At 52.5% G+C, this 27,675-nt stretch overlaps 11 protein-coding genes across 11 annotated transcripts; 6 read left to right on the top strand and 5 right to left on the bottom strand.

The window, feature by feature from the left end:
* Positions 1-1,165: 1,165 nt before the first annotated feature.
* Positions 1,166-2,815, top strand: K452DRAFT_308654 (uncharacterized protein; the record flags this gene model as incomplete). Its single annotated transcript, XM_033543176.1, has 2 exons — positions 1,166-2,102; positions 2,343-2,815. The coding sequence occupies 2 exons, from the start codon at positions 1,166-1,168 to the stop codon at positions 2,813-2,815; spliced, it is 1,410 nt and encodes a 469-aa protein (XP_033397265.1).
* Positions 2,816-3,442: 627 nt separating this feature from the next.
* Positions 3,443-4,344, top strand: K452DRAFT_287516 (uncharacterized protein). Its single transcript, XM_033540492.1, has 2 exons — positions 3,443-3,579; positions 3,644-4,344. Coding segments are annotated over exons 1-2 (555 nt in total). The 5' UTR covers positions 3,443-3,577; the 3' UTR covers positions 4,197-4,344.
* A 1,454-nt stretch (positions 4,345-5,798) lies between these two features.
* K452DRAFT_287515 (uncharacterized protein) lies at positions 5,799-6,925 on the bottom strand (the record flags this gene model as incomplete). Its single annotated transcript, XM_033540491.1, has 2 exons — positions 6,806-6,925; positions 5,799-6,743 (listed from the first exon to the last, which is right to left on the bottom strand). A coding segment is annotated over exon 2 (607 nt), but the record flags the coding sequence as incomplete, so codon positions are not given.
* A 418-nt stretch (positions 6,926-7,343) lies between these two features.
* Positions 7,344-8,138, top strand: K452DRAFT_358700 (uncharacterized protein; the record flags this gene model as incomplete). Its single annotated transcript, XM_033546214.1, has 1 exon — positions 7,344-8,138. One exon carries the CDS (start codon positions 7,344-7,346, stop codon positions 8,136-8,138), a length of 795 nt encoding a protein of 264 aa, XP_033397262.1.
* A 22-nt stretch (positions 8,139-8,160) lies between these two features.
* On the bottom strand, positions 8,161-10,290 carry K452DRAFT_318553 (uncharacterized protein; the record flags this gene model as incomplete). The annotated part of the gene is made up of 5 exons (XM_033544167.1): positions 8,161-8,390; positions 8,449-9,170; positions 9,299-9,429; positions 9,483-9,558; positions 9,617-10,290. The coding sequence occupies 5 exons, from the start codon at positions 10,288-10,290 to the stop codon at positions 8,296-8,298; spliced, it is 1,698 nt and encodes a 565-aa protein (XP_033397261.1). The 3' UTR covers positions 8,161-8,295.
* A 938-nt stretch (positions 10,291-11,228) lies between these two features.
* On the top strand, positions 11,229-12,422 carry K452DRAFT_287513 (uncharacterized protein; the record flags this gene model as incomplete). The annotated part of the gene is made up of 1 exon (XM_033540490.1): positions 11,229-12,422. A coding segment is annotated over exon 1 (563 nt), but the record flags the coding sequence as incomplete, so codon positions are not given.
* A 367-nt stretch (positions 12,423-12,789) lies between these two features.
* Positions 12,790-14,966, top strand: K452DRAFT_250230 (uncharacterized protein). The gene is made up of 4 exons (XM_033538172.1): positions 12,790-12,873; positions 12,963-13,181; positions 13,314-14,466; positions 14,731-14,966. The coding sequence occupies exons 1-4, from the start codon at positions 12,814-12,816 to the stop codon at positions 14,931-14,933; spliced, it is 1,635 nt and encodes a 544-aa protein (XP_033397259.1). The 5' UTR covers positions 12,790-12,813; the 3' UTR covers positions 14,934-14,966.
* Positions 14,967-17,831: 2,865 nt separating this feature from the next.
* Positions 17,832-18,149, bottom strand: K452DRAFT_200987 (uncharacterized protein; the record flags this gene model as incomplete). Its single annotated transcript, XM_033536035.1, has 1 exon — positions 17,832-18,149. A coding segment is annotated over one exon (318 nt), but the record flags the coding sequence as incomplete, so codon positions are not given.
* Positions 18,150-18,755: 606 nt separating this feature from the next.
* On the bottom strand, positions 18,756-20,956 carry K452DRAFT_250225 (uncharacterized protein; the record flags this gene model as incomplete). Its single annotated transcript, XM_033538171.1, has 7 exons — positions 20,913-20,956; positions 20,652-20,862; positions 20,425-20,595; positions 20,151-20,321; positions 20,075-20,099; positions 19,451-20,026; positions 18,756-19,401 (listed from the first exon to the last, which is right to left on the bottom strand). Coding segments are annotated over exons 2-7 (1,758 nt in total), but the record flags the coding sequence as incomplete, so codon positions are not given.
* Positions 20,957-21,611: 655 nt separating this feature from the next.
* On the bottom strand, positions 21,612-22,944 carry K452DRAFT_287511 (uncharacterized protein). Its single transcript, XM_033540489.1, has 4 exons — positions 22,744-22,944; positions 22,614-22,691; positions 21,967-22,556; positions 21,612-21,914 (listed from the first exon to the last, which is right to left on the bottom strand). The coding sequence occupies exons 1-4, from the start codon at positions 22,890-22,892 to the stop codon at positions 21,739-21,741; spliced, it is 993 nt and encodes a 330-aa protein (XP_033397256.1). The 5' UTR covers positions 22,893-22,944; the 3' UTR covers positions 21,612-21,738.
* A 1,044-nt stretch (positions 22,945-23,988) lies between these two features.
* On the top strand, positions 23,989-25,058 carry K452DRAFT_287510 (uncharacterized protein). Its single transcript, XM_033540488.1, has one exon. It carries the CDS (start codon positions 24,011-24,013, stop codon positions 24,701-24,703), a length of 693 nt encoding a protein of 230 aa, XP_033397255.1. The 5' UTR covers positions 23,989-24,010; the 3' UTR covers positions 24,704-25,058.
* The last annotated feature ends 2,617 nt before the right edge of the window (positions 25,059-27,675 follow it).

Raw genomic sequence — 27,675 nt, 5'->3', positions numbered from 1 at the left:
GCAAAGTACTTCGAAATCTACTCTGCTGGTCCGGAGCGGAGATAATCATCTGGAAAACGGATGTCCGAAGTCACCTTTCCGATTTAAAGAAGCATCTGAGCGTTGTCACACTATCCTGGGTCTTCTAAGACGCAGATTGCCGTGGAGTTGTCTTTTTCATTAGCATCCGCATATTACACCAGGAGTTATACCATGTTCTCAAATCCTCTTTTTGATGCAACAGTGAGCAGAAGCGGTCTGGTGAGTACCGAGAGTTTTGATCTGTGTGACTAGTCTCGATCTTATAAGAAATACTAGCTCCCAATTGTAATAGGCTTTTGGTTTAGTACTTTTTTTTAAGCCTCTCATATAAACACTAGCTCTGGCAAAGGTCACGAGGCTACAAAAACTATATTATCTATTTTAGATCCACCCGGCTACCAGGGTATGCCGCAATGATGGTCTTATTCGACGTGGTAGCGATTTTAATATGACCTACTTTAACGAGTATCCCTTAATAGAAAGCTCCGCTTACCGCATAGGGTTATAATCTGTTGCGGGGTTGCTTAGTGCTAATAGCAGTTCAGATACCGGAATAGGAAATGCCATCCCTTGGATAGGGATGTAGTAAACAAAACTTGCGATTATTACAAAAGCAACCAAAAATGATCCTTTCATTCCCTATCGGACCATTATTCGGTCCAGTGGCTATTAGCTAATACTTTTCCACGATGTTAAGAAGGTGTTTAAGTTTCCAAAGATCACTGCAAGCTGATTGAGTACTGCCACGGAGCCAGAATTAGTGTCTATTAAGTGCATAGAGCCCTATTTAAAATCTTATAACCCTTACGAGATACAAGCCACATACGAAATATATTCAGTTCGATGTAGGTCTCGTGGTGCCAGGTTCTGGGCTGTTAATTATTCTTAAGTAGACATTAGTTTAGCAGATCTTACATGCCTGTACTTTGTTCAATGATTCACGATCCAGAATATGCACCTACCTAGGTTAATGGCGTTCTGGACAACTACTGAGAACCTCTTAAGTATCTATAAAATTCCTAAGAAACGGCTTCCGATATAACCGAATACAGACATGAAAGTGCCTATGCTCTTCTACTAGTTATCTTTTTATAAGTTCACATTTAGGCGCCATTTTATTGTTTTAGCTTGGCAGCTCACAACCATGCCGAGCTCAGACTTCATTAATATTAAGGCTTACCATATCGGCGCCGACTCTAGCACGGCCGACCTGAGACCGGGCTGCTCTCATCAAATTTCTAAGCCAGAACTGCCAACAGCTTGGCAGAATGATCCAACTCCCGAAAAGGTGTTCCAAAACACCAATGGAACTTCGAAGGACTCGAAACCATTAGTTCAGCGTACAACGGCCAGACTAGCAACCACCATCCGAAACATCATCGGGTCGGGGCAGGTCCAGCGCCGGAGTATCGCCACCATCGCACTCTTTCACTACGGATTTATGCCGCTTATATGCTACTTCAGCTTCGTTTACCGGCTCTTTACAACGATACCTATCCGATGTTCTCAAAGCTTCGACTATTACAACGAAAGAGACGACATGTTTGGCCTCGCGGGCCTTTTCACTATCGACCGAGTCAAAGGACGCTTCCCGTTCTGGCTAGCTAAGCTTTTGGATACCATCTGGGACCTGTTTGTTGCTCGTGGCATGCAGTTTGTTGCAGGCTGGGCCTGTTATGTGGTCTTCTCCGCTGCGCTACTCCGGACCATCGAGGTAACACCGATTCCTTACAGAACCTTCACTGGAATATCCTTGGACGGACCATCTATTTGGGCCGTTGTAGGCCTATGTAGAGACCTCATGCGACACTCGACAAAGAAGGCGACATTTCTCTTTGCTTATGCTGCCTTCGCGTTTCTCTACGCCCTGGCTATGCCAACTCTGATTTCTACCATGACTGGCTACGTCAGCTCCTCCTTTGCATACGTTATGTTACCCGATACCTCTCAACATGTTCCATCAGATATGTTCCACAAATGCCTTATGTTTGAAGGCTTGCCAGACATAAACGGCTCCGCTAATCTTCTTGAGAAAGATCTTTCCGTAGCTAAAGCTCGTTCCGTTACTCGGGCAGCCAAATGTAAGACTCTTCGTATCCTTCTTACGCAAACACTAATAGAAATTATAGGCCCAACGATATGCTTAACTACTCTAAACAATTGCAAGTCCTTCATTTGGAAAGACAAAAATAGAAAAGAAACCTGATATTCTATTAGGTTGGTTCCTCGATAATCAATTATACTTTTCAAACTCAGATACCTAATAATACAACTGTAAGTATACCTAGTCCAACATCAACAATATCCCTAACCTTGCTTAGGCAATGACACCATCACCGTCCCAATAAACAACTACACCTTTCCCATTGACATAATCGACCGCTACCCCAACACTGAAGCCGTCTGCTACAGCGGCAACGGCTACTCCGACAAGGACGTAAAAGAAAATGAGCGATGCCTCCCCGACTCCGAAAAGCACGCGGCATACCGCTGGGGCTTCTCCGCCAAACTTACCTCGCTCGTTCTCATTCTCCACGCCGTTTGGTCACTTGCACTGTATTTGATCTGGAGCGAAGTAGAGCACTACAGCCAACTTCGCAGAGAAGGTTATGTTTTGAACCCTCTGAGGGGCGTGATTGCACTGCCTGCCGCGGCACAGGGAACGACGGGGCTGGATGATGCGGGCTTAAGGTTTTGGCCTTTGAAAGGGGTCGAAGAACGGCTGTATGCGAGAGATGCAGCGGTGCGGTGCGACGCGTTCATGAATGCGTTACCCTTTCCTCGGACCGTTTGAGGGCGTTAGTATCGGCTTATTTATTCCAATACAACTGCTCGAAGGGATCTACTTTTTTAGTTGTGATTGAATAGAAGCATCGAATTCGATACCAGAATTTGACGCAACAATACTTCGTTTTATCTCCACATGTGTAGAAAATTTAACAGAGTACACTACCAGTTATGGCATCAAAGCACTAAACAAGCAATGATCGTCCATCATGAGATACTAAACATCACGCAGCATGATTTCGCAGACTACCTACTCAAACCATTCAATCTTTGAAACCTGGTGCGTTTCGAGCTTCAATCGCATTTTCAGAACAACCACTAAAAATCAACATCCACTTCCTACGCTTCAACAATAAGTGAACGCCGCCATCGCATTGACATCTTGTTAACCTCTACGTCCCGAGACGTCGCGTAAAAGTGGTGTTCAAGCAAGGCCGACCAGGGTTTACACGACGCGACCAGAAACCCTTGTACGACGCGGCGCACCCCTGCTCCCCCACCTTGACTGGCTACCGCGCGGCCGCGCCCTGCAACCCCGCATAGCAAGCACGGCCAAGCCGAGTCACGGGGCTCCCAACAAGCCCGCTATATAACGTCGGATACGCGCGCGCGGGGCTCTCCCGCTCCGCCCTTCTATGCCTCCACTCCAGTGTGTCTTCGCGCGCTGCTACCGAAAGCCACCATACGCATCTTTCGCGCCGCAGTCTCCGGTCCGCTTACACGCCGTCGCGCGGCAATTGACCCCGCTCGCAGGACCGGGAATTCCGCAATGTACATACCTACCTGCGTCTCCGCCCTTGCGCCAGCCGGAAGCGCCATGCTAACCCAAGCGCAGGAACCGCACGCTGAGCCTCGCAAAAACACTCTCACCCACGTTCTACCACATCCAGCGGCTGCGGGCGCAAAACATTCTCTTCGAGGGGTGGCACGTGGAAGACTCCACGTCGCCCGCACGGTTCGTAAGCGGGAAAGGCATCGTGGCGGCGTCGCACGCCTTCGTCAAACTGTATCCGACCTGCCGCGCAGAGCGGAAACACACGGCCGGCTTCCTCACGCGCCATCTCAGCCGGGAGGACGAGGCCGCGTCGCCGCTCGTCTCCGTGTACAGCAAGGAGGCGGCGAAGACGGAGGCGCTGCGTCGTGTGAGTGAGGGCCGCGAGAGCGTAGCGCTTAATCAGGTCTTGATTACCATGGAGGACGCGAAGGAATACGGCGGGGTGTGGTTTAGGAATGTTAACAAGTGGATAAAGGAGCTGAGGATGAGGGGGGCTCCGCTGCCCCCGAATGCGGACGATGAGTTTTTGTTCCTGCATTTTGTGCCTATGCGGGTGCTGAGGAAGAGGATAGAGGTTGTTGAGGGGCTGCAGAGCCTGGATTTGGAAGAATAGATGGGCGAGCTTTTGGTGGCAGGAGCGTTGGTGAAATACCCATTGTGTGAATGCATTTTGTGTTTGGTTTCCAGTCCGTTTCGGAGATCTTTATGGATGTAGAACGGTTAAACAATATTCTATAAGGTATTATTAGTCATCAGAGAGGTCCTCATAGTCCACAACAAAACGTGTAGGGAGATAGGATAGCATGACAGCCTGACTCGGGCTGCTTGAACCCATTGTCTCTCAACATGTTGCCCATGAACACAAGCGGTGATGTTCGTGGTCTCCACACGCCGAGCGGTACGGGACGATCCGTCCTTAGGGTCCACCGCAGTGCGGACCGATTCGATGCATCTCCTGACATTGCATCACTGTACTCACGTCTCCAAGACGCGCGATCCGCCCGACGAAAGCGACGCGACTGCGTGCTTCTCGAGCTCCCATGGCAGCAATCCAGCGCACGTAACGGACTCTTGGAGTGCTTATGCTCGCCCTGTTGTCCCGTCTCTTTCATCGCCGCGCGCGCATGTTCCCGTCCCGGTCCTGCTGTTGAACCATCGACGGTCGACGGTTGTCGCGCTTGGCTGGTGATGCCGCTGCCGTTCTTGCGGACATTTGGTGCGGTTGGATGCGGTGCGATGAGGCTAAGGAGTCAGTCTAGGCGTGGCTGAGGCACGCGTAGCAATCGCGCGTAGCAATCGCTGCTGCTGAGGAGGTTGACAATGGGGTGTGTAGGTAGTTTTCCATCTGGTGCGCGACATGAAAATGGAAATGACGCATCCTGGCGTGCGGAGAAATTGGCCCGAGAATCAGCCGCGCGCCTTCCATCTCAGGCACACTGCCCAAGTTGACTCTCCAAACCCCTCACCACAGCACCCGACCCTACCGCATCGCTCCTCGCTCCCACCAGACCAGACCCTCACTCCTGTCCCGATTCGCGCCAAAGACACCCGACGCTTCCATGTACCGGCCCCGCCGTGCCGACCCCTCCCCGCTCCCGAGCCGACCGATCGCCTGCTCTGACGGCGCAAGGCTTTGTGCGCCTCTGCGCATACGCAAACGAGGAGTTGCTTGCACAGTTGAGACGGCGCGTGGAGCACCCGTTTGGAAAGAGCAGGCGACGAGCCAGGTATGGGATCGGGTTACGGGGCGCGGAGTGGTGCATACACTGGGGCGAGGGCTTTGAGTGGACAAGAGCGCGGGAGAGATGGTGGCGTCTGGTTAACGGGAGAGATATGTGTGTGGAGGTCAAGAGGATGCGTCAGGGCCGCGTCAGGGTCGTCGTGCTGTTGCGTTGTTGTGCGGTGCGACGCTTGTGGGACGGCCGCGAGTGCACTGCATTGCGCTTCCCCGCGGACTGGAGGTGATATGTGGGGATGGTTGTCCAGCTCGGACGAAGATTCGGATCTTGGCCACCGGTAGGCTATTTTGGATTCCTACACGATGTGGGTGCTTCTGTCGTTTCAGGGCATTCATGGGACATATAAAGGCTGAGGTGAGATGTATGCTGCACTGCTCGGTCGGCCTGTATGCCGTCTGAGTCTTACCATTGAGGCATCGAAATTATTGATAAAACACAGTATTCGTTTAAATCTAAAAGGGAAAAAATAATTTCTTCATCCAGTCTATTTCAAAAAGTTCACAAACACACAGCACCAACATTTTTAAGCCATATCTGCCTCCTCCTCCTGCGGGATCTTCTCCACCTTCGGAAGCTTCTTCAAAGTCAACCCCACGCCCTCAAAAATACAGACAATAACCAACTCCATGATCAGCGCCATGCCCAGCAACAGATCCATGTCGCCCATGACGGGGTTGAACTCTTTCTTCGAGTCAAAACAGCTCATGGCGGTGTAGATAACGCGCACAAGGAAAAACGGCGTAGCAGCACCAATCGCACAGAGCAGCCTCTTCTCGCCCTTCTCGGCATACGCCACGCTAGGCCAGGTGACGACAGCGGCGACGACAATGCAGCAAAACGACGCGATGAACAGGGCGACGCCGACCTTTGAGATCGTTGGCGCGACAACGACGCCGTTGTCGTTGTTATGGCCGGCCCTGATGCCGCCGGCAATGCCCAGAACCGCGCCAGCCGTGTTCATGAGCTGCACGAGGCGCATATGCTTGGGCGTGACGAGCGTGGGGCGCGACTTGTTGATGCTCTCGAGGATGCGGCTGAGGAGGCCGAGCGCCGCCAGCTCGAGTGGCGAGAGCGCTATGCCTAGGAGCACCCACTCGCCGACGTAGAGCGAGACGTTGGTGGGGTGCGCGATGGTGGCTAGTTGGAAGGAGGCGGCGAGGAGGCGTGCCAGCGAGAAGATGACCATGAAGCGCCAGCCTGAGGAGCGTTTGAGGCCGTGGCGCACGGTGAGAAATATGGCGATGAGGAGGGCCGGGACGTAGAGGAGTATGAGGGCGACGGAGACGCCGGAGCGGTAGGAGAGCGTCATGGTGTGTGGAGGTGGAGGTGGGGGAGGCGTGCCCGGTAGGTAGGTAAATCGGTGGGGTTGCAGTGGCGAGGTGAGGTATCGCTCAAGGAGATCGGAGAATTGTTCGAGAAGAGTAAGTCGAGTCAAAGCAGAAGATCTCTCGCCGATGCAGATGCAGATGCTGATGATGAGCAGAGCCAAGCTGCCAAGGGCGCAATCGATTTATAGACCGCAAGCCGGGGGCTCAGCAGCAGCAAAGCTCTCACCGTCGCTCTGGCTGCGCCCCCAATCGCATCCGCCAGCGTTGTCGTCGTCGCCAAAAAACGACGCGCATCGCGAGGCCTGGCGGGCTAAGGCGCTGGTGGAGCTCGCACTGGTCACCCCGATCGGGGCTAGCACTGCGAGCACCTGTGCCCTGAAGCGGCCTAGCGCCGATCGGGCTGACGGGGCCTCAAACGCTCTGTTTACTGCATATATCTTAACGCAGCTCCGCTGACCCACATCCACGTAGCTTATCTCCATCCTCCCGTGTAAAAATAGTGCTGGAATCCTGTTGACGTTGTCGATCGCGGCCCCCACCTGTACCCTACCCTTAGGCACCACCCTATACCACACTAGGCACCCTAGGTAGTAGGTACCCTACACTACACTGCACTGCACTATCACTATCACTACACGACGCACCCACGCACGCACGCACCCACGGATCCACGCTCGCACGCGCAAACCCGCCATGCCAGCCCTAACCTACACGCAAGCCCTCAGCATCCCGCTCCTGACAATCCACACACCAGCGCTCGCCGTCTCAGCCCTCCTAATGCGCCGCCACGGCCCGCGCGCCAGCTACGAGACGTGGTTCTCGCTGTTCCTGTTCAGCTTGTCGCGGCTCGCGTATGCAAGCCTGCAGCTCGCAACCCTGGCGCACCGCCACCGCGCCAACGCGGCCTTGCGCGTCGCCGCCGCAACCCTGGCCGTCGACGGCCTGTCCCCGCTGCTGTTTGCGGCGCTGGGGCTGCTGAGGCGCCACATGCGCGCGCTTGATGAGGGACCCCGACCCGCCCAAGGCCAAGCAGCAGGAAAGAGGCCAAGCGTCGCGACCGCCCTCTGCCTCCTCGAAGCGCTCGTCACGGCCGCCATGGTCTGCGCGACCGTGGGCAACGCGCGCTTGAGCCGCGCCGACGTGCTGGCCGCGGAGCCGCACTACGGCTCCCCGTACCGCGCCGCCGCCGTGTTGTATCTTGTTGGCTTTGCGGGCGTGGTTGTGGCGGCGGGCGTTGTGGCACGGGAGCGCCAGAGCGTCGACAAGGCCGAGAGAAGGGTGCTGTGCGCGGTTGGGGTGGCGCTGCCGTTTTTGTTCGTGCGCTCGCTGTATCTTGCGCTGGGCGTGTTGGGCGGGGTCGAGGCTTGTAAGACGGTTGGAGGGGGTGCGACGGCGTTTTTGTGCATGGCGTTGTTGCCGGAGGCGGTCGTCGTTGTGGCGTTTTTGGGCGTGGGGGTGGGGTTGAAGGTGGGGGAGGGGGGGAAGTAGAGCGCTTATTACAGGGATCTTTGGGCGTAGCGTTGCCATTGTTTGGTTGTTTCTAGCTTCTATACCCATTGTTTTTGCGAGGGCATTTCCCATCCACCCCTTCCGTACTTGACCGCCCCCCTACCTTGCGCAATGAGCACCTTGCCACCCAATACCCCTATGGCGGCGTAATTCTGTATTCGTACGTACCACAGTCATCAAAAACCCTCCCCGTCAGTGCCATAACATTCTGCTGAGCGCCAGTATGACCGCCTAGCACAACACACCCAGCATTAGCACAAACTTCCATCCACAACCACAGCGCACTTACAAGGACTATCGACCAAGAACGCAAAAGCCTCGCTACAGTTCTTAGTGCACTCGAGGCCGTTCTCACCGCGTGCAAGCTGCAAAGTCGTGCGGTACCCCTCATACAAGCTAGGGTTCGGCGGCGGGGTCAACATTCCCCTCTTCACGACCCCATGCCCAGGATGCACCGTGTTATTCACTTTGAAGCCCCGGCTGTCAACGGTCCAGGAGTCGCCGTAAGGGGGTAATTCCGCGCAGAAGCGGTCGTACATCCCGCTGAAGACGTTGAACGGCAATCCCGACGTCTGGTTGAGGTCGCAGTAGTACTGGGTGGGCTTGAGGCGCGCGATATTGGTCAGAGAGCACGTGTCGCTCGTGCTGTGCTCGTTGATGGGTATGGCGTAGACTCTCGCGTTATGCTCGGCGATTTTGGCCACGATGACGTTGGCGATGGCTTGGTGGCCGGGGATCTGCGGGTGGAAGGCACGGCTGTAGCCGGGGGGGTGCAGATTCGGGAGCTTTGCGTCTATGTTTGTGATTTCGCTGGAGCCGACGGCGTTGATGCCGTGAGGTTGGGGTTCGTGCTTGATAGTTGAGCCGGCTAAGAGTGCATAGTGCGCGAGTTGGTTCATGGCGTCGTCGAAGGTGTTGGGGTGAATGTTGGTGCTGTCACTGTCACTTCGCTTGAGAGGGATCGTGCCGAAAGGGTCACTGATATCGAGCTCGTAGAACTTAAGACCGGACCTAGTGTATTTTAGCTTTACATTTTCCCACACATATATGGTTCTTGCCTTTTAGTGTCTGGTTCTGTAACCCCCGGCTCGCAGAATCGTCCTTTGTTGTCGTCAAAACATTGGTCGTAGTCCACAAACGTGGCTTTGTCGCTGTGTTTTTTTACCGCGTCTGCGATTTTCTTGTTCATTTTGGCAACGAGGTCATTCATGCGCTTTCTGTGCGCAACGGTGAGTTTGATCGGCGTCTGGAAGTCCCGCCTGCCCGCGTTCTGTCCGAATTGTAAGCACGTCATGGCCATCGTTTTGTCCAGCCTCTCCTTACCGACAAGAAAACAGACCAGCTAACTCCGCTACACTGGTCATCTTCGGCCATCTCGCCCGACCAAAACTTCGCGTACCTAAACACCATTAGTTGCGCGATCCGCAAACCAAACTCTCATTAGAGCTATCACTTACCCCGTATAGTAAACCTGGCCATTCTCACTCAACTTACTCACCGCCACATCAAGCAAAGCGTCCAACTCATCCTTGAAACCCGCACTCTCAATCGCTTTCTCCGAAGCATCAAGCATCTCCTCACAAGTTCTCGCATACCTCATCAAGTCCGGAATCAGCGAACCTACCGGACTCTTCGCCATCTCCCGCACCGCCTCCTTCGTCGGCGCAAAATTCTGGAACACGCACTGGTTCAGCACGTCAACGAGCAGGGCGTCATTGCCACCCGCAGACACCACGATGACGTCCTGACCAGCGTCGAGCTTGCGCGCTTGCTCATCAAGGACATCTTTCACTAGTGCGCCCGAGCATGACAGGAATTGGAAATCTGGTGGCAACCTGTAGGCGAATGCGGGATGTTGGGTGACGAGGACGGGGTAGGCGTGGTCGTAGCGCCGGCAGGATTGTGCGTTAAGGCTGTTGAGGGGGACGCCCGCGCCGAGGCCGGTGGAGTACGAGTCCCCGATGGCGGCGATTTTGGTGATGGATGAGAAGTTGAACGGATCGAACCAGTCGGAGAGGAGGGTCTGCGATTGAGATGTGGGTTGAGGTTGAGGTAGGGCAAAAACGAGGGAAGTGGAGAGCGAGATGCTCACTAGGAGCCTTGCCAAATGCTTTCCCATTGTCGGAGTCATGATGTAATGTGTTTAATAGGCTATTCAAGCTTGCAAATGCTGGTAGGCGAGAGAGTGAGGCAGGGAAGATTCGAGGTGTTATATAAGAAGCTACATTCCTCGGCTACCAACCGAGTGGTTCGCGACTGCCTTGCTTTCGAAATCATGTCACGGAGTTCTCGGGGTTTCTTGTTTGTTGTCGTGGCCAAGACGTTGAAGTGATGCAACTCTCTTCGCTGCCTATCTACACATCGCGTCTATTTCTGTGCGACATTGACTACCCTTACCTCAACTTCCTTCACCACCCGCATCGGCCGGCTTTTCGTCAACACGAGCGACACCTCATGCCTGCCAGTAGAGCTCTTTGACCTAATTCTGGACCACCTTGACAAACCAGAGCTGCGCCATCTCATCCTCACCTGCAAAGACTTCCGCTACCACGCCGAACCCCGTCTGTACCGCGCAATCATCGAAACATGGGATGACGAAAGACCAGAGTCAAATCCTCGCATCAGCCTCCTTCTGCGGACAATACTTCATCGCCCAGAGCTAGCATGCCTAGTCCACCACATTAGTTGCACGGCCATAAACTACCCATGGGGATTTTCAAGACCTGCTGACGGACCACTGCTACATGAGCCCGAATTGGAGCTCGCATCCGAGCTCGTCCGCAAAGCCCAGCTTCCAGTTGCCGATTTTTGGGATGTCCAGCTCGGCAGAGGAGACACAGACGCCACAGCGGCGCCAGGGTTCGACACGGTCCAGCCTATTGGTGGTCCGATCAGTAAATAAAAAAGTAAAAAACTCCTTCAAGACGGTAGCAAGCTGTAGCTATGTAAAGGGGTAATTTGTAGGGTAATAGTTACCTTATTTAGCCTAGTACGGCGGTCTTGGTACGTGCCCTAGTTCGTGCCCGCCTGTAAGCGAACCCCTTTCCTCAACACCATGCCTTTTTTTAAAGTTAATTCTCACCAAACCGCCCTGTTCAGCCCGGCTGCCGTCAGACGACAGTTTTCAGCCTATTTAGTTAACGGGACGGTGAAGGACGGTGGGCTGCAGCTGGCTGCCAAGACCGCCCACCGTCCGGCACCGGCTGGACGATGTCGAACCCTGAGCGGCGCTGCTAGTCTACTTGGCTAGCAACCTGGGAACTCTCACCCTTGGCGCAGAATTCCAGCAAGTCCGTTGCGTGCCGCCAGCGTTAACTGAATAGAGAGAGTATAGATATTACGAGTTCATTGGCCCCATGCTGGACTGCACCGCCGTGCCGGACACTCCCACTGGTCGCACCCTACGATTCTCGAAGCTGAAGAAAGTCGTCCTGGGCACTGATTGTCCCGTCTCCCACTACGACGCGAACACCCTCGTCATGACCGAGCGGGCACTTCCATTCCTCTACACCCCGAACATCCAGGCCATAGTATTAAAGAACGACATGATGCCACCGGGCCGGCCCTTAAAATGGCCCGCCAACGTCCCCACTGCAGCCAGCCTCACCTCTCTGCGGCTAGAGAAGAGCCTCATCGGCGAGCATGCACTCTGCGACCTCCTCTCAACCACCCCGAACCTTCAGACGCTGCACTATGAACACTGGTCCGACTTTGGGGGTGTCAACGGCCCTCAACTGCGGCAGGGCTTGCCGCCGTCGCTGCAAGAGCTGGTTATCGCGGTCCGGCGGGACGAATCTGGCCCGGGTACCATGACGCTGGGTTTGGAGGAATGCAGGGACCAGCTGGACTCGTTACAGCACCTTGCGCAGTCTCGAAATTTCGCTGCCGCTGTTGCTGGGCTTGAGGCCCTGGAGCGTAGGTGAGATGGGACTTGCGGAGACGCTTCCGAGCCGCTTGGAAAAACTCTGCGTGAGAGACGATAATTACGGCCCGAACGACTGGTCTTGGTATAAGTCGGGTACGCTGGATGTATTGGAGCGGTTTTTGCGCGAAAGATCGCTCGTGACGCCTTGCCTTCGGTGCTTGGAGCTGAGCTTTGATGATGTTTGTCGAGATTGGGAGTTGCAGGCGAAGGATCGCTTGAAGGCGATGTGGAGGGAGCGTGAGTGGGAATCTTAGACTACAAATCTCTAGGACAATGGGCTTTTACAAGGAACTAATTCCTTAGGAACTTGGGTTTGCACATAAAAAACAGGCTGGAGAAACAAAGGCAGTGACTAAGGCAAGATCTGCCTGCAATAGCTTTAATGAGTGATCAATCAACGTCAAACACCAGAACCCTACTCACTTTTCCGGTATTCAGCAAATCCCTAGGCATCCGACCGTCCCTCCGAATCCTCGCCCTCTGATTGGATCGCACAGCGCGCCCCAAAACGGCAAAGCGCGCGCTGCCGCACCGCCCCCGCACAGCCTCACTACATTCCCTTATTCGGCTAGCCAGCCCAAACGGCCCCCATCCACTGACCTCAACGTCACGCCGAGGCGGTCTTCTTCGTCCGCCGCCAATTTTACTGTCTGCCGCGACTTGCAGTAGTGTCGACCGACGTAGCTGCCGTAACCAACGTGGCCAACGTGACCGCCGCCCACCGCGACAATGGTTTTCTGTGGCGCGCCCAGCCGCGGCTGCGAGGCTTGCCGGAAGAGGAAGATAAGGGTGCGTCACCACGCTTACCCCCACTACCTACCTAGCAAATACAACAACCTTCATAGCCGGGCCTCTTGATTGACAGAGTATGCGCGCAGTGCGACAAGACGCAGCTCCCGGCCGGCTGCGGACAGTGCGCCAAGGCGAAGCGGACCTGTCCCGGCTACCGCGATCTCGGACAGGTGCTGTTCCGGCATGAGAGCGCCAAGGTCGAGCGCCGAGTGCGTGGGACGGGCCGGGCCGGCGGGAGTGTTGGCAGCGGGTTTTCGCCTGTTTCGTCGGCTGGGGCATCGCCTGATTACTCGTCTGGGGAGATCGTCACGGCGGGTCCAGTGGATACGTTCGTCGACGTACCAGACACTGAGTTTCAGACCGAGACGTCGCTGTTGGTCCACCGAGACGCGTTCCCAGCAGCCGAATATGCCACCGGCTTCATCGACCCGAGACAGCTGTTCCTGCCGCAGGAAGGCCCCTCGATCCACTACGCCCTAACACCTACGCCTGACGACCTCGCCGCCGGCTTCTTCTTCGCCAACTTCTGCAACCACGTCGCCTTCAGCGCCAGCAGCAACGCTCACAACAACGCGCACGGCGTCGTCGCCGCCGCAGGCCCCGACACGGACCTCTGGGCCAGCGGCATCGACACGCACCTGTACACCAGCATGTTGGCAGTCGGACTATACGGGCTCGCACGGCACAGCGGGAACCCCGCCTTCGCGCGCCTCGCGACCCAGCGCTACACGGACGCGATCCACGCCACCAACGGCGCGCTGCGCGACGCCGCCGTCGCGACGCGGGACAGTTCGCTGCTGGCGGTGATTATCCTGGGGTTGTTCGAGTCGCTGACGGGGCGGACCAAGGCGTCCCTGCAGGCGTGGGAACAACACATTAAAGGCGCGAGCGCGTTGGTGAGTTTGCGAGGGAAGAGACAGCTGGAGACGGCGGTGGGGAGGCGCATGTTCATGCAGATCACGAGCAGTTTGCTCATCAGCTGCATCCAGCGCGATATCCCGTTCCCGGCGCCGATTAAACGCCTCATGGACCTGGCGAGCGAGGAGGGTCAGCTCGAGCGCAGCCATCCGTTCTACCGCCTGAGGGAGATCATGGTGCAGGTCGCGGATTTCAGGGCCGAGTGGCTAAACGCCTCGCCCTCTGCTTCCAACACCACCACCCCACTCGACCCTCACACAACGATAACCCGGGCCCTCCACCTCGACGGCCTCATCCTCTCCCTCATAGCCTCCCTCCCCCCCTCCTTCGCATACACGACCCACCCCGTCTTCCCACCAGCCGCAGACCCCGACGTCTGCCCCACAGCCGCCTACCACACGTACCCCGGGTTCTGGCTCGCGCAGCTCTGGAACAGCATGCGCTGCTGCCGTCTGCTGCTGCATGGGATGCTGCGGCAAGCACTACTAGCTGGGCTGGGGGGCTCTCCGCCCGCGTTCGGGGGCGAGGAGGGCGTAAATATGGCTAGGCTGTTTGCGGAGCGAGAGGGCGTGGTGCAGGAATTGGTTAGGGACGTGCTGAGGAGCGTGCCCTGCCATGTCGGGTATGTGAGCGCGAGGGCGTGGCGGGAACGCCTGTTTGCTGGTGGTGTTGGTGCTGTGGGGGAGGGGTCTGCCTACAGGGAGCTGACGCTCGATGATCTGCCCGTGCCGGGCACACACTGGTTCTCGGACTTCGAGGACGGGTACGCCGCTTCTACCGTCCCGTCACCTTTTCCTATCCCCTCATCCCCCCCATCACATACACCCACAAACCCCTCCCCCTCCCCCCCAATAAACCCCACCCCCACATCATCCACCACCTTCCCCTCCGTTTCTACCCCCTCCTCCCCGCCCCCCTTCCCACCCCCGCGAACAGAAACACCACTCGCGCACCTCCCGCTCGTGCGCAGCCAGGGCAGCATGATGCTGCTGTGGACGCTGTTCCTGGTCGGAAGTTTGGATGCGACGGGGAGCGAGACGAAGAGGTGGGTGATACGGGCGCTGGAGAGGCTGGGTGCGGTTATGGGGGTTGGGCAGGGGGGTGTGCTGGGAGGGATCTTGAGGGGGGCGGGTTCGTGAGAATGGGGGGAGGGGAGGGTTTTTTTTTTTTTTGGTATGTGTCGTTGGTTTTTGGGAGACGTAGATGTAGGGGTTGTGGTTTGTGTTTGTGGGTTGGGGGATGAGGGTTTGGTGAGGTTGATGCGCCGGTGAATGTGTTTTAGTGCGGTTAGTGCGGTTGATGCGGTGAGGGTTATGCGCGTGGTTTTGTGGAGAGGAAAGGCTTGTTGGTGTTAACTGCGTGGTGGCTTGGTGGCGTTGTGGGATTTGGCTGTTTAGTGGGGTGGGGGGCGGCGTATTGCGTTGTGCCGGTAGTAGTGGTGGCGGTAGTGTTTGTGAGGGTTTTTGCTGGTGCTGGGTACGGTTTTATGCGTAATAGATTCTTTGGCGAGTGGATTAGGCGTATATGGGATTGATAAGGCTAAAGGCCTTAACTATTAAATCGGTTTCTAGTAGTGTTGGTAAGACGGTTTGGCTGTGCTATGCGGCTGTTCTGCGTAATGTATTCGTTGGTATAAGAGTTAGCGTATGTAGCGGAAAATTAGCCTATCCGATATGGAGATGTTGCCCTATGCTAGTTAGTAATTTTAAGCTGCCGTTAGTCTGTGTACGCTTAGTTAGGGTGTCGATGGGGTAGGGGGTGTAATTTTAGCTGCTGCCTAAAGAGTCTCCGGGTCGGCGTGGTGTGTCGTGGTGGTGATATCGGGGATTTGATGGTGTTGTGGTGTTTAGCTTTCGGAACCACGTGGAAATGATAGGGATGGTAAGGATGCTACTGTTATTTTACGGTTTTCTTTGGGATAGGACTGTGAGGACTTTCGTCCCTATGCGACACGCTTCATAGGTAGGTATGTCAAGCCAGATAGTCGATTACGAACCGCTCTCGTCTCCTTATCTTTTGGGCCACTGCGGGGTTGCTTGGCGCAGTACGAGCAGCTTGCTGCTTACAGGGACTGTACATTTCATGAGAGATTTATGGAGCGTAAGATGGGAAAATGTTTGGTTTTGATTGATTGCTTTTTAGTATGCTTGGTGAGATGAACCGAATTGCCAAATAACGCCTGTCCCGACGATTGCGCCTGCCGTTCTTTGTTTCTAATTTGGTAGGTATTCCGGTATAAAGAAATATTGAAAAGCATCCTTCTTCGAAAACCAAGTCGTTGTTATTGTTGCGGTTCAGTAAACTTTCCTTCCGCTTTTCTCTCTTTCCAGACGGGCCAACGTCCTTGAGGGACCCTGCTCCTCTACATGTCCTTCGGTGTCCAGTTTGCTGCGAGGTTCTCTAGCCAAACGGGGAGAGTAACGTCAAGTACGGCAAATTTGGTAGAAACGTCCAGAAAACCTTCTCTCAGGACCTTCAGTATGTGGTGTGCATCTTTTGTCTCTTCATCTCTAAGTTCATTTTGATGTTCCTGCGTGCAATATTTGCATCTGATGTGGCAAATGTCGGAGTCAATGCAGAGAGAGTTTCCCTCAGGGGAACAAATTCCACTGCAGCTATCACATTTCCACCAGGGGCTCACTGAAAGTGTGCCATCTTGTAAGCGGCGTATAGACACGGCCTGCTCTAAAGCCAGCCTGGCGTTGGTCGAATCATTGCCAAGGACACTTTCCGAGTATTTTCCAAAACTTTCCCTGGTTTCTACATGTACCCGAAGAAAACATCTGGCAAAAATCTTTGACAGATTTTTGTAGCCATTGGTTTGTAGAAGGTGTTAGGGGATTTTCGGGACTTTCTGCAGCTTGATGCAAGGACTTCAAAGCATCGTATGCATCTGCCCGGTGAGTTTTAAGCGCCCATTGGATCGGAGTCATTCCATATTGATTTGGTGAATTAATGTCAGCGCCGTTCTCTGCTAGGAGTAGGATAGCTTCTGTTTTTTTCATTTTTACCGCAGCCCATAGGGCTGTTGGGCAGTAATTGCAACGCACGTTGACATCAGCACCAGCTGATAGTAGAAGGCGGATGAATGTATTGTCGAGGACATGCAAAGCTGAATGTAGTGCATTCCCACATCCGTAGGGATTATCCCTGACTCTCATTAGGTTAGGCGATGCACCAAGATCTAATAGGCGTCTGAATACGTTGATGTTGTTTTTTCTCAGGGCCGCAAGCAACGGGGTTATCCATTGGTAGCTGATTTCCAAGCCGCGGCCATACTCCAGTAGACGGTTCGTGACTTTAGTTGAATGATTCATAATGGCGCTTGCTAGGACCCCACAACAACCTTTAGATTTGGAATGACCAAGCTGGACAGCTTCATAATTGTTCTCCGGGGTCGCGTTCATCTCCAGTAGGAATTCTGCTTTCAGCAAATCGTCTTGACGTACTGCAGAGGACCAAACAGAACCTAGCCTTGCCGGATTATATTGAATGCCTTTAGTTCTGATGGTACTGATCGCCCTCTTCGTAATATCTTCATCGATGCTCGAATGTAGCGCTTCGAGGAGCCGATCCGCAAGAACGGTTTCATCGTCATAAAAGTCGAGAATCATTTGAAAGTAGGATGGATTCCCAAGTTCGACCAACTTCCGGAATGAACAGGAACAGTCTATGACGTGTGAAAAGCTCGCTCCTTCATGAAGCAGGTATTCGATGACAATTGGCCTTTTCTCCGATATGGCAACGCATAGTGGATGCTGCTGATCTTGAACATTCTCAGACCCTATCGCACAAGGGCCTTCCGGATAATTCAAATCAATGCCTAAATCCAATAGGCGCTTGATAGTCGAAAAATCATCTTGGTAGATTGCCCAGTCCAGTGGAGAATGTACAAAAAGCAGGCAATCTTCGTTGTGTGTTGGGTGGTTTTTGACAAAGTCTTCTCCAAAGTATTCGTCCATACTTCCGTCGTATCCGCTTAATCGGAACTGCCATTTCTTTCGAGCCTCAACACCTGCCCAAGGATGGCCTCTGAACTCAGCGCCATTGCTAAGAAAGATTTCTACAAGGGCAGAGTTCTTTTTCGCCATAGCAGCAGTGAGAGCGTCGTCAAAAATGCCTCCACTAGCATTGATATCCGCCGACTGATCGAGGAGAATCTTCACAATGGGAATATCACCCACCCAGGCAGCTGCCTGGAGAGGGGTTCCCAGGACACCACCTCGGGTGTTAGGACTGCATCCTTGCTCCAAGAGCATGTTTACAATGCTTTTTTGTTTTCCGCGTGCGGCGGCTTGAAGCGGTGTTCCGAGCTCGCAGGCCGAAAATTCCAGATCAGCACCAAGATCTATGAGCGTGCGGGCGATATTTATATTTCCTCGGAAACAAGCTTGCTGGAGCGGTGGTCCGGGAGGGAGACGTCGACCTTCAGAATGCTCAACCTTGAAAATATCCGCTTCATTGATATCCTTTGCGAAGCCGGCAACAAACTCAATCATCTCACTAGAATCTATAGTGTTCGTGGCAATCAGTTCGAGAACCGTCGAAGAGTTCCGGGGATACTGTGGTCGATATTCCAGACTGGCACCGTTGGCAATGAGCTTTTTCAAAAGTGAAAGGTGCTCAATGCCGCCGCTCGTGGTTAAGAAGTATGCTAGTTGCCCTCCGCTACGTCCTTCCTGCGTGGAGGAGAGAATCTCTGCAAGTTTTTCTACGTACGGCACATCTGGTGCGAAATGGGACATGGCGACCTGAATTGGAGAATCCTCTTTGTCGCCACCGACATCGTAACCTTTATCGATCAACTGCTTGGTAAGCCGCCAAATTCCGTGTTGGGCTGCATGGCAAATGGGGTTGCAGAGGCGGGTCTTTTTCACTACGCAAGTTTTCCAGAACCGTTGGCCCGTGAACCATCGAGGGCTAACCTGCTGCCATGCAAGCAAGTTTCCTTGGTACTTGACCTCGGTGAAGAAAGCTAGAATTCGTTGTTCCAGATCGCTATTAATGTTTTCCTCGACTAGTTTGTAATGCCCCAACCAATGATAAGCAGCATATTCCAGTAATGGATAGTCCTCTTTTCTAAGACGTAACGCCTTTATAGTCCAGCATTGGCCAGTGCTGAGTTCCTCTTCACATAGCAGAGAAAAGCAAGTGTCCAATACTTGAAGTTGGCTTTTCGCGTCACCAGCAAAAAAGTCGCTGACACTGGTTGCCTTGATCTTTTCTGATGTCAAGAATTCTTTGACGGAGTAGTGGCAAAGTCCGACAGTGCCATCGGTATCAGTAAGGCCAAAAAGTCCTGCAGAATATTGAAGAACGTCTCCTGGGTCTGCCGGAACAGCATGGAAATCGTGGCGTTTTGTTTCGGCATCAAAAGCCATGGTGCATGAAAGTTCCGATATCTTTAAAGGCCTCAGTGCGTGAACTAGCCAGAAGAAAAAGCAGCGTAGTGATGGTCTTTCGTCTGGGAACTCCCGGCAGAGCCCCTCAAGTGCTCGGACATATGTCTCGTCGAGACTAGCAGGTAGAGTCTTTAGCTTCGCTAGAATCTGCTTGTCACTGATGCATTTCGACAAAGCATCAATCTGACAGTTCACCCATTGAAACCTGTAACGGTCAGCTAAATGAAGTGATGATTAGACTAAATGGTGCTTACATTCCGTCGGCCTTAGAACAGAGTTCCTCCTCTATTTGGACTCGAAGTTTCTGATCCCATAATTTTTCCTTGTTTTTCCGAAGGCGATTATCCAGTTGCGCTTTGACGTAGCAGGAGATATCTTTCGAATGACTTTCAGCTGCTAGTGAGCATTGCTGAATCCGTGGATGGTTCATATAAGAGGAGATGTTATCCAATTTTCGAGATGTAAGAAACAGGTTCAGGCCCAGTTGTCCATCAAGGAGAGGTTGAAGTTTCTCGAGAAGCTCCTCTGGCTCCGAACATTCATCAAGTGCGTCAATCACAATGAATGACTTTGGAAGGCGAAGCAAGCATGATCTCAAAGTGTCCCGCAACGTTCCGACCGGACATACCAGGTTTCGTCCGCGATACCTCTGAAAGAGGCTTTCCACGATTTCTTGGGCTTCAAGACACTGTTGGCAGAGATTAGCAAGTATTGTCTGAAAAACTTTCCTTGCTGACTGCGACTTGATATTCTTGTAGTCACAAAAATAGTACATGATAGTCGAGTTAGTTGTGTGATGCGTTTGTCGCAAGTGTTGGATGACAGTGTATCTATAAGTTGTTAGCAAAACTCTACACTCTGATAAACGGTTGTCTTACGCCATAACACTTTTACCGGCTCCGGCTAGGCATGACGTTAGTAATAATTTCTTTAGCAGGAATTACATTTACCTACGTTTTGCATGAAGCCAAAGAGCTGCATTCGTCTTCTGGGTCCAGCTTCTGAAGAAGTCCTCTTGTACAAGCCAAGATCCAGTCCCAGGCTCATGGACGCTTGCCAAATAGTCAAGGCGGGTTTTCACATCGACCTCATCCAGCCATTTAAACAACTCTCGATTCATGTCACCTGGATAAAGTATAAGCAGTTGAATTAGATAAAAATTTACTCACATTATAAGGGAACATAAGAAGGTTATGATAAAATATAAACAATAGAATACTTGGCTTACGCTTTATTTTAGTCCGAACCTCCGTTCTAAACACGGAAGATTCTATCTTCTCAGCGATGTCATACTCTTGGGTAACTTCATTGACTAAGTGTTCCAGTTTAGTTTTTGCGTCAAGAAAGCCTTGCTTCAATAGCTTTCGGGACGATTTTTGAGCGAAACCGCCTGTGAGCCCTAAACACGTAGCTTAGAATATTTTGTAGATTACATCTTCGAAAGGAGTTGAATACCCTTTTTCGCCGACTTGTCACCAAAAAGTTTTTTCGCTTCCAAGCTCACGTCCAGGAAAGTGGAATATGCGCGGACGAGGCTTCCGTGAAACCGCGGATGGGATTTGGACGGATATAGCTGAGCGTGTACTGCAAAGCGATCGAACTGTATAGAAAGATCCTGCAGCATAGAGACGACTTTTTCGAAGAACTTGGAATACTCAGATACAATCTGGGACCAAGTAAGTGGAAGAAGTGCGCACCCTGTTAACTCTAACGTACTTGAAGAAGCAAGCGAGCACTACCCCAAATTGGGCCAAGAATCTCCGGCTTAGCACTTGAAAATATATCAATCGCTTTTGAGTAGTCGTCAACAGCTCGGAAGAAAGGATTCATTTTTTCAAGGATCTGGCGGCGCCTGTTGTTGTTTCTGTCTTGTTCCTCGAGTGATACCAAGTCGAGCCTTAGTGCCTCCGCTGTGTCGCACTTATCCAACAGATTTCGATCCGCGGCTGAGAGTTTGGAGAGAAATTCATCTCGAGCCTCTTCAAACGCTTCCATCTAGACTGAACGTGGCCGAAATGTAAGGTTAATAGGATCTGAACGGCGAGGTTTTGGTCTCGTGTGCTGGTAAATTTGGTGGGAGGATATCGGAAGATAGGAAAGTAGAAGAGGTAAGATCGGGGATGGCACAGCTTAACTAGTGCGTCGATCACCTCATGCTACGATTACTTTCTGCGCCTAGGCAGAAGCAATAAGAACCATGCAGTGATTTTCTGCAGAGGCATCGAATGAACCGGTTTCTATGTTTCACAGATATTTCGCTAAGGCTGGTAGGCCAATTGTCGGTTGACAGGTGGGACTCACCGGTGCTGTCAGCAGCCACATCTGTTATAATTCACGCGAGATAGCTGATCGCTAGGCTTTTGTCCAAGAATGTTTGTTTTGGTTGCCCCAGCTTTGGCTTGGAGAGCTCCATGCCCCGCTGATGAAAGGCTGGATGCTGTAATACTGATTTCAACCTCGGTGAACTACAAGGCTGACTTACAGCATACAATCAAAAGAATGATCTTCTAAAGGGGCCAATCAGATATCTCCCTCGGTAGCTTCAAAGCTTTGGCAGCCTTTTGGAAAATCCCATAATCTTAAACATCCTCGTCTCAATCTCATCCCACCCCTGCAAAAACTCCGCCCAGTACTTCTTCATCGCCGGTCCAGCATCTACTCCCTCCAAATCATCACACAAATCAATCGCTCTTCCTGGCGCAATGGCAAACGCACGGCCTGGCAAAATACGTTAACAAAAGTCTCTCTTGACAAAGGAAACTAGCATTACCATTGACGCGAAGATCATCTGTACACCTCATTGCCGCAGTAATCGCCTCTTTCATGTCCGCATGCGGCGCGCCAGCAGCAGCAAACATCTTAATCCAGTCCACTGTCAATGGGGTATCGATGATCCAAGGCGCGATCAAGTTGACTCTGTGTCCGCGGCTTGCAAGAACGGGTTTAATATTGCGGAAAAGCCCGCGCACAGCGAACTTGGATGCCCCGTACTCCGACATCAACGGGATATCGAAGTAGGACGCGAGAGAAGAAATGAGGATCAGTGACTTCGGATAGTTTTGCTGCTGCTGCTGTCCTGACGGTGGTGCAAGGGGGGGCAGGTCGAAGTACAGCTGCGCGAGCTTGGCAGTGAAATGTGCGCCGATGGCATTGACGTGATAAGCTGCGATATCCGGCTGTGGCGGATCTTGGTCGAGCGATTTGAGATCTGGTTCGTCGGGGTACACGAAGGTCTCACCAAAGATGCCGGCTCCGCAGACTACAATGTCGAGAGTTTGAGCGGGGTGGAATCGGATAGCTGATTTGAAAGCTTGGACTTGTGAATCCCATGATGTGACATCTGCAGCCACAAACTGCACTCTTTGCGATGGTTAGCGCTGATTTTGGAAATTTAGGGGGCGGCGAAAAGGTTCTTACCGGAGCCCTTTGGCTTGCAGCTCTGTGGCAAGTTTGTTTCCAAGTTCTTCATTTCTGTCGACAAGCGTAACGTATGCGCTGCAATTTATGTTTTAGTAGTAGTCTTCATCTTGATATTCGCATTGCACACCCTTTTTCCGCGAATACGCGACCAATAGCGGCACTGATTCCGGATGCGCCACCTGTGACCAATGCGTTTTTCCCTGCGATATTGGTGCCGGGAAGGGGCTTATTGACTTCGGCGCCGCTGAGGGCGGGGGAGAAAGGGATAGGTGGCATTTCTGAGATACAAATGCTTTGAAAGTATGAACGACACTGTGAAATGGCAGCGCAAAGATAACGACTGAAGGCGAACTCCCCGTGGCTTTTTAATGTAGTACAAGCTCGAGAGTGGGGTGACCTGCAGTGAATAATCAAGGGACAAGGTCACAAGAATTCTTGCGAGGCTTGGCAGCGGGAGCGGGAGCGAGGATATCCGGTTGGATAAATCGTACATCATGTTAACTTGATGCTAATGGGGTTAAACAAAGTGATGATTGGATAATGATCTGTGATTAACGGTGGTACGGATGACATCGAATAATGCAGCTAGTCATGGATTTTTCTAGGTTTTCGCTGCATTCAATATTTAATGCTTATTGATGATAGGCTGAGTTTGAAAAGTGGGTTTAGGTGGCCGAACTATTGGTCAGTTACTCGCCGAAGATACGAGTCGTATCCCTACCTAAACATCAATCTGCTGAACAAATACTTATCAATAAGCAGCTACTAAAACATTCTGACGACAAAGATATATTTGTGGTATACAATCGAAAAACTACTTTTCGGGAAAATTTGATGTCCGCGTAACCCATTCCAATCCATGTTTATTAAAGGAATATTCCATCAGTTCTCTTCGGGGTTTATTTACTATTTTCGATTCGATATGTCGATGCCATATAAACCTTTCAACATCAAATGGAGCCTTCTAGTCGAATGGCTACAGTACCCAACAATTTACAGAAAAGAAGCATCCCTGCATCCTGAACCAATGAAGTATCTTGCATTAAATATGGAGAGGCTTTTGAAAATAATAACAAGCCTTTTCAGACAAATGTAGCCGCTTCAGCCAAAATGTTGCTATCTTGAAGTGGCAACTCCACTGCTATCTGCAATTGCAGGCCCCGGAGCGTAAACCTGGGCCTATCACAAAACCATCAAAGGTGAGGCTGAAACGACTCAGCCTGATAAGTGGAGCGACATCGTGGGGGCCAAAACGGATTGTAGCACTTAACAACAAACCAGTACAATTCTGTTTAGAAATAAGTACATTCGACTGTTTCCTTTTTTGTACTCCACAAGCACAACTAAGCTATAATTAGCTAAAACATTCTACCTTACACCTACGCAAGCAAGCCATGGATGAAATAATGGTTTATGACACCCGGGAGGCCAGAGTCAACCCCATCGGACTCCAACTATCCTCGAACGTGGAAGAAATCCTAACCCACCGAACGCATCGCCACTTTGCCGCAAAATGGGCAAAAAACCTCCGATTCCTCACGTTCGATGATGGAAGCGACGCCTCTGCGCCTGACGAGCCCGAGATCTCTGCGAAAGGGCAATGCACTCGATGCACACAGCAGCTACGACCCCAGGCCGGGCATATCTGCGCTGCACACGACTTACGCAAGAAAACGCCCGACGTAAGAGCCCGGGAACAGAAGCTGAAAGAGTTCGCTGATCCGTGCATCCACATCGAGGAAGCATCCTGTGATGACTGCCGCCGCATACCCCTGTTCCCCACCAGTGGAAAAGTAACCCGTTTCCGCATACGAAGACTCCGACCCCGTCATACAAAACCGTCAGAGCTTTCTCATTGCTCGCACTTCGTCGCCGTTTCGTATTGCTGGTCAAGCCCGAAGGCATTTGGGACGGCTGGAACAGAGCCCAATGAGCCGTACTACGTTGTAGAGGAAGACATGACCCGCCGAGAGATACGAGCGTCGAAAGATACCATTGACAGAGCGGTGGCGTTCGCTGCACAGAACGGATACCGGATGGTCTGGATCGATCAGGTATGCTATGAAGGACAACCGAAACTGTGGTAAGGGCGTAACTAGTAAGCAGGAATGCATCGAACAAGACAACCCGTATGAGAAAGACCTGGCTATCCAAGCCATGGATATTGTCTATCTCCAAGCCAGCGCCTCCATAGGTCTGTTCCAGTCAGTATTCGAACGGCGCCATCTCGAAGCGCTGCTCCCATTCTTCGAGTGGAAGTGCGGCTCTGAATTTGTGCGCCGTGGTCCAGTACCGCTACAAACCTGTCTTACGTTACGGCTAGCGGATCTTGCCGATGCCTTAGCCTTGATCGTAAACGACCGCTGGAACACCCGAGCTTGGATCCTGCAAGAAGCATTCGCATCCAGCGGAAACATGACTATACTGTTTCCTCGTCCTCCTGAGACCAAAACAAAAGGCTGGAGCCTTGTTTGCCATGATGTTTCTCTCACAGATATCGCCATTAAACTGGACTTCCTGCAGACATGCATTCAGCAAGCGACCAGTTTCTTCCAGTCCAAGGACGAAGATGTATCCCGATCCAAGACTGATGGCTTCTTCCAATCCAAGACAGGGTCGCAAATCATACTCGAAGGCGGTGACTGGAAAAAAGCGCTTGGTAGCATGCCTTGGTTTCATCCAACCCAGGCTCCCGCACTGCTTTCTGATTTTACCATCTCCGGTGCCTTGAAGACACGACGCACCTGTAATGCTGCTGTGGCTTTGTCATTCCTAAGGCACAGGCACAATGAACGCGTAGCTGACAGGCTGGCCATTGTCGCCAATCTGTGTGACTACGACTTCCGCCTGAATACCGTCCCGCTGGCGAAATCTCAGAAGTACCTTAGCACATGCCTTTACGTTCTCGCAATTATGAATGCGGACTTCAGTCTCTTTCCTCCGGAGTTGTACACTGTACCGCGCAGCCTTGATACCAGTAAGAGCATTCGTAGAAAGGTGAAGCCGGCATTTCTGATTCGGTCATTTAGGTCAGTGGCCAACCGGCAATGATTTCTCCTGGGTGCCCTCCAGATCTTACCAACTCAGTTACATAAACGCGAGCGAGATGAACGCGACTGGACCTACATTCGGTCGCAATACTACCGGTCGTTTCCCGTTCTCCGCAAGAGGCCTGACAATACCAGGATTTTTATGGAAGGTTGACCAGTTCGTCGACCTTGCATTGATCAGAGACAAGCACTTGTTGTCTTGGTCCAGACTTGTCAAAATCCGATACGGAGACAATGAAGATAAGCCAGAGGACCCCAACCGGACTGATCAGCGGCTTCGCGCAACCGAAAAAAAGTACTGGCTTGCGTGCACGCATATCTTATATGAAATTCTCGTGCATTGCTACAAGACCGGTAAGGTCGCACTCGGTGACGCAATCTGGCAATGCGTTTCGAACAGCTACTGGAAACATCGGAACCGGACAGACGAAGGTTTCCAGGAATCTTTTCCTGCCAACGACACCAAGATTGAGAACCGCAAGGGCATGTTTAAGCTTGACCAGGGACCTGATTGGAGGTATTACCAGCAGTGGATGATCGACCGAGTCATGACCGACGGCGGCATATGGGAAGGCCGGCTTATCAACAAGCCTGACGAGGAAGCCTTCCCGCAACCACTACAGTCTACCCGACGTTCTGATCCGGAAGATGATGACGATCCAGCAACTTGGAGCTATTCGCGAGTACAGTATGCCCAAGCGATGATGCGCCGCCTTGCAGAATCCGCAGAGCTCAGGGACGATACTTCTTTTGGCGACAAAGACCTACCCCCTACCCCAGATGCCATCGCCGGCTTTGCACGCGAGCTTATTACTCGCTTGAGCCTTGCTGCTAGCTCTGCGTTGCCTCAAATCCGTGCCGTGTTCGACGTGGATGGCGATCGTGAGAACGGCGTGTTCGTGTTCACGCCTTTCCAGCAGACCCTGGAGACTTTGCCGCGATCGCAGCATCGCGGCTTGAGTGTTTCGTGGGTGGTGCATCCTGTTGAGGAGCTAAACTCCAGTCCAACTCCAAATGCTTCAGCTCAAGGGAAAGACGAAAATCCGGAAGACGTGACGTTGACGACGGAAAACATGGTGAGGGGGATGTGGAAATTCATGACGATGGGGCCGACGAGATATCGACTGGTGTAGGATGTAGGTTTTAGAATCCGCCTGTATTTCGCCCTCCCAATCAGCCTAAACAAAATTTCAACTTAGCCCTTATCCAAGCGTCAAGCGTCAAGCGTCAAGCGCCTACGGAAGACGCGGCCACGACTTCATGTCTGCCTTCACCGGTTAGTTGCGAAGATGCTGTCTTTGCGCATAATAGATCTGCGAAGAGCTAGGCAGCAGTCCGTTCATTTTGATTTCGGGAAATCGGGTATCTTGGTATGGTAGAACTGTGAAAGGGTGTTCTCCTTTGACGAAAAAACTGCGACAGGTGAGGCTCCTGTACGGTAAAATACCGGAGCAAGCGGCCATGGGCCTAGGTAGGCCGCCAAGGCCGCCTGCCGCCTGTCGCCTGTCGCCTGCGCCCGCTCACCAACCATCTCCGCGCACCTTGAGTGGGTGCCATGTGTGACTTGGAGATCTACGTGCGACATATCTCATCAGTGTGGATGCTTACCAACACAGGACACGTCTTCACGTGCACGCGCCTCGGGTTCTCACGCGTTCCAGCGTCAAGGCATCAGCGCGATGATGTTGATCGTCCTGTCTGGAGCCGACTCCCGAGCGACCGTTGACTCTTCTTAACGCGTTCTATTAAATTCCCCAGTTTTGCGTTGTCCAAAGCCATTGCGGTGTCCCTTCTAGGTCGTCGTCTTTACGCAATGCCGCGTCGGTGAGTCACATTTGAGTTTCAGTCTCGTGCAGGCCAACCTGATTGATCGCGATACGCCCAGTGAGAGCCTCGCGAGGTGGGCCATGGGAGATCGACTGCGAATCTTTAATTGTGTGGAGTCGGAACTTTCCTGCCAACTGCATTAGCGGTTCTCCGGCGACGCCGATGCCTGGAGGTGCAGGCGA

Source organism: Aplosporella prunicola (assembly GCF_010093885.1).
Source record: "Aplosporella prunicola CBS 121167 unplaced genomic scaffold K452scaffold_13, whole genome shotgun sequence".
In the NCBI taxonomy this organism is placed as follows: Eukaryota; Fungi; Ascomycota; class Dothideomycetes; order Botryosphaeriales; family Aplosporellaceae; genus Aplosporella; species Aplosporella prunicola.
This window is presented reverse-complemented; position numbering and strand designations above follow the sequence as displayed.

Coding starts and splice junctions, on each gene's coding strand:
- K452DRAFT_287510 (XM_033540488.1), top strand. CDS start 24,011: ATGGATGAAATAATGGTTTATGACACCCGGGAGGCCAGAGTCAACCCC.
- K452DRAFT_287511 (XM_033540489.1), bottom strand. CDS start 22,892: ATGCCACCTATCCCTTTCTCCCCCGCCCTCAGCGGCGCCGAAGTCAAT. Junction 22,692..22,743: donor CGCGTATTCGCGGAAAAAGG/GTGTGCAATGCG, acceptor CATAAATTGCAG/CGCATACGTTACGCTTGTCG. Junction 21,915..21,966: donor AGATGATCTTCGCGTCAATG/GTAATGCTAGTT, acceptor GTATTTTGCCAG/GCCGTGCGTTTGCCATTGCG.
- K452DRAFT_250230 (XM_033538172.1), top strand. CDS start 12,814: ATGGTTTTCTGTGGCGCGCCCAGCCGCGGCTGCGAGGCTTGCCGGAAG. Junction 12,874..12,962: donor GCCGGAAGAGGAAGATAAGG/GTGCGTCACCAC, acceptor GTATGCGCGCAG/TGCGACAAGACGCAGCTCCC. Junction 14,467..14,730: donor CCTGTTTGCTGGTGGTGTTG/GTGCTGTGGGGG, acceptor CCCCGCGAACAG/AAACACCACTCGCGCACCTC.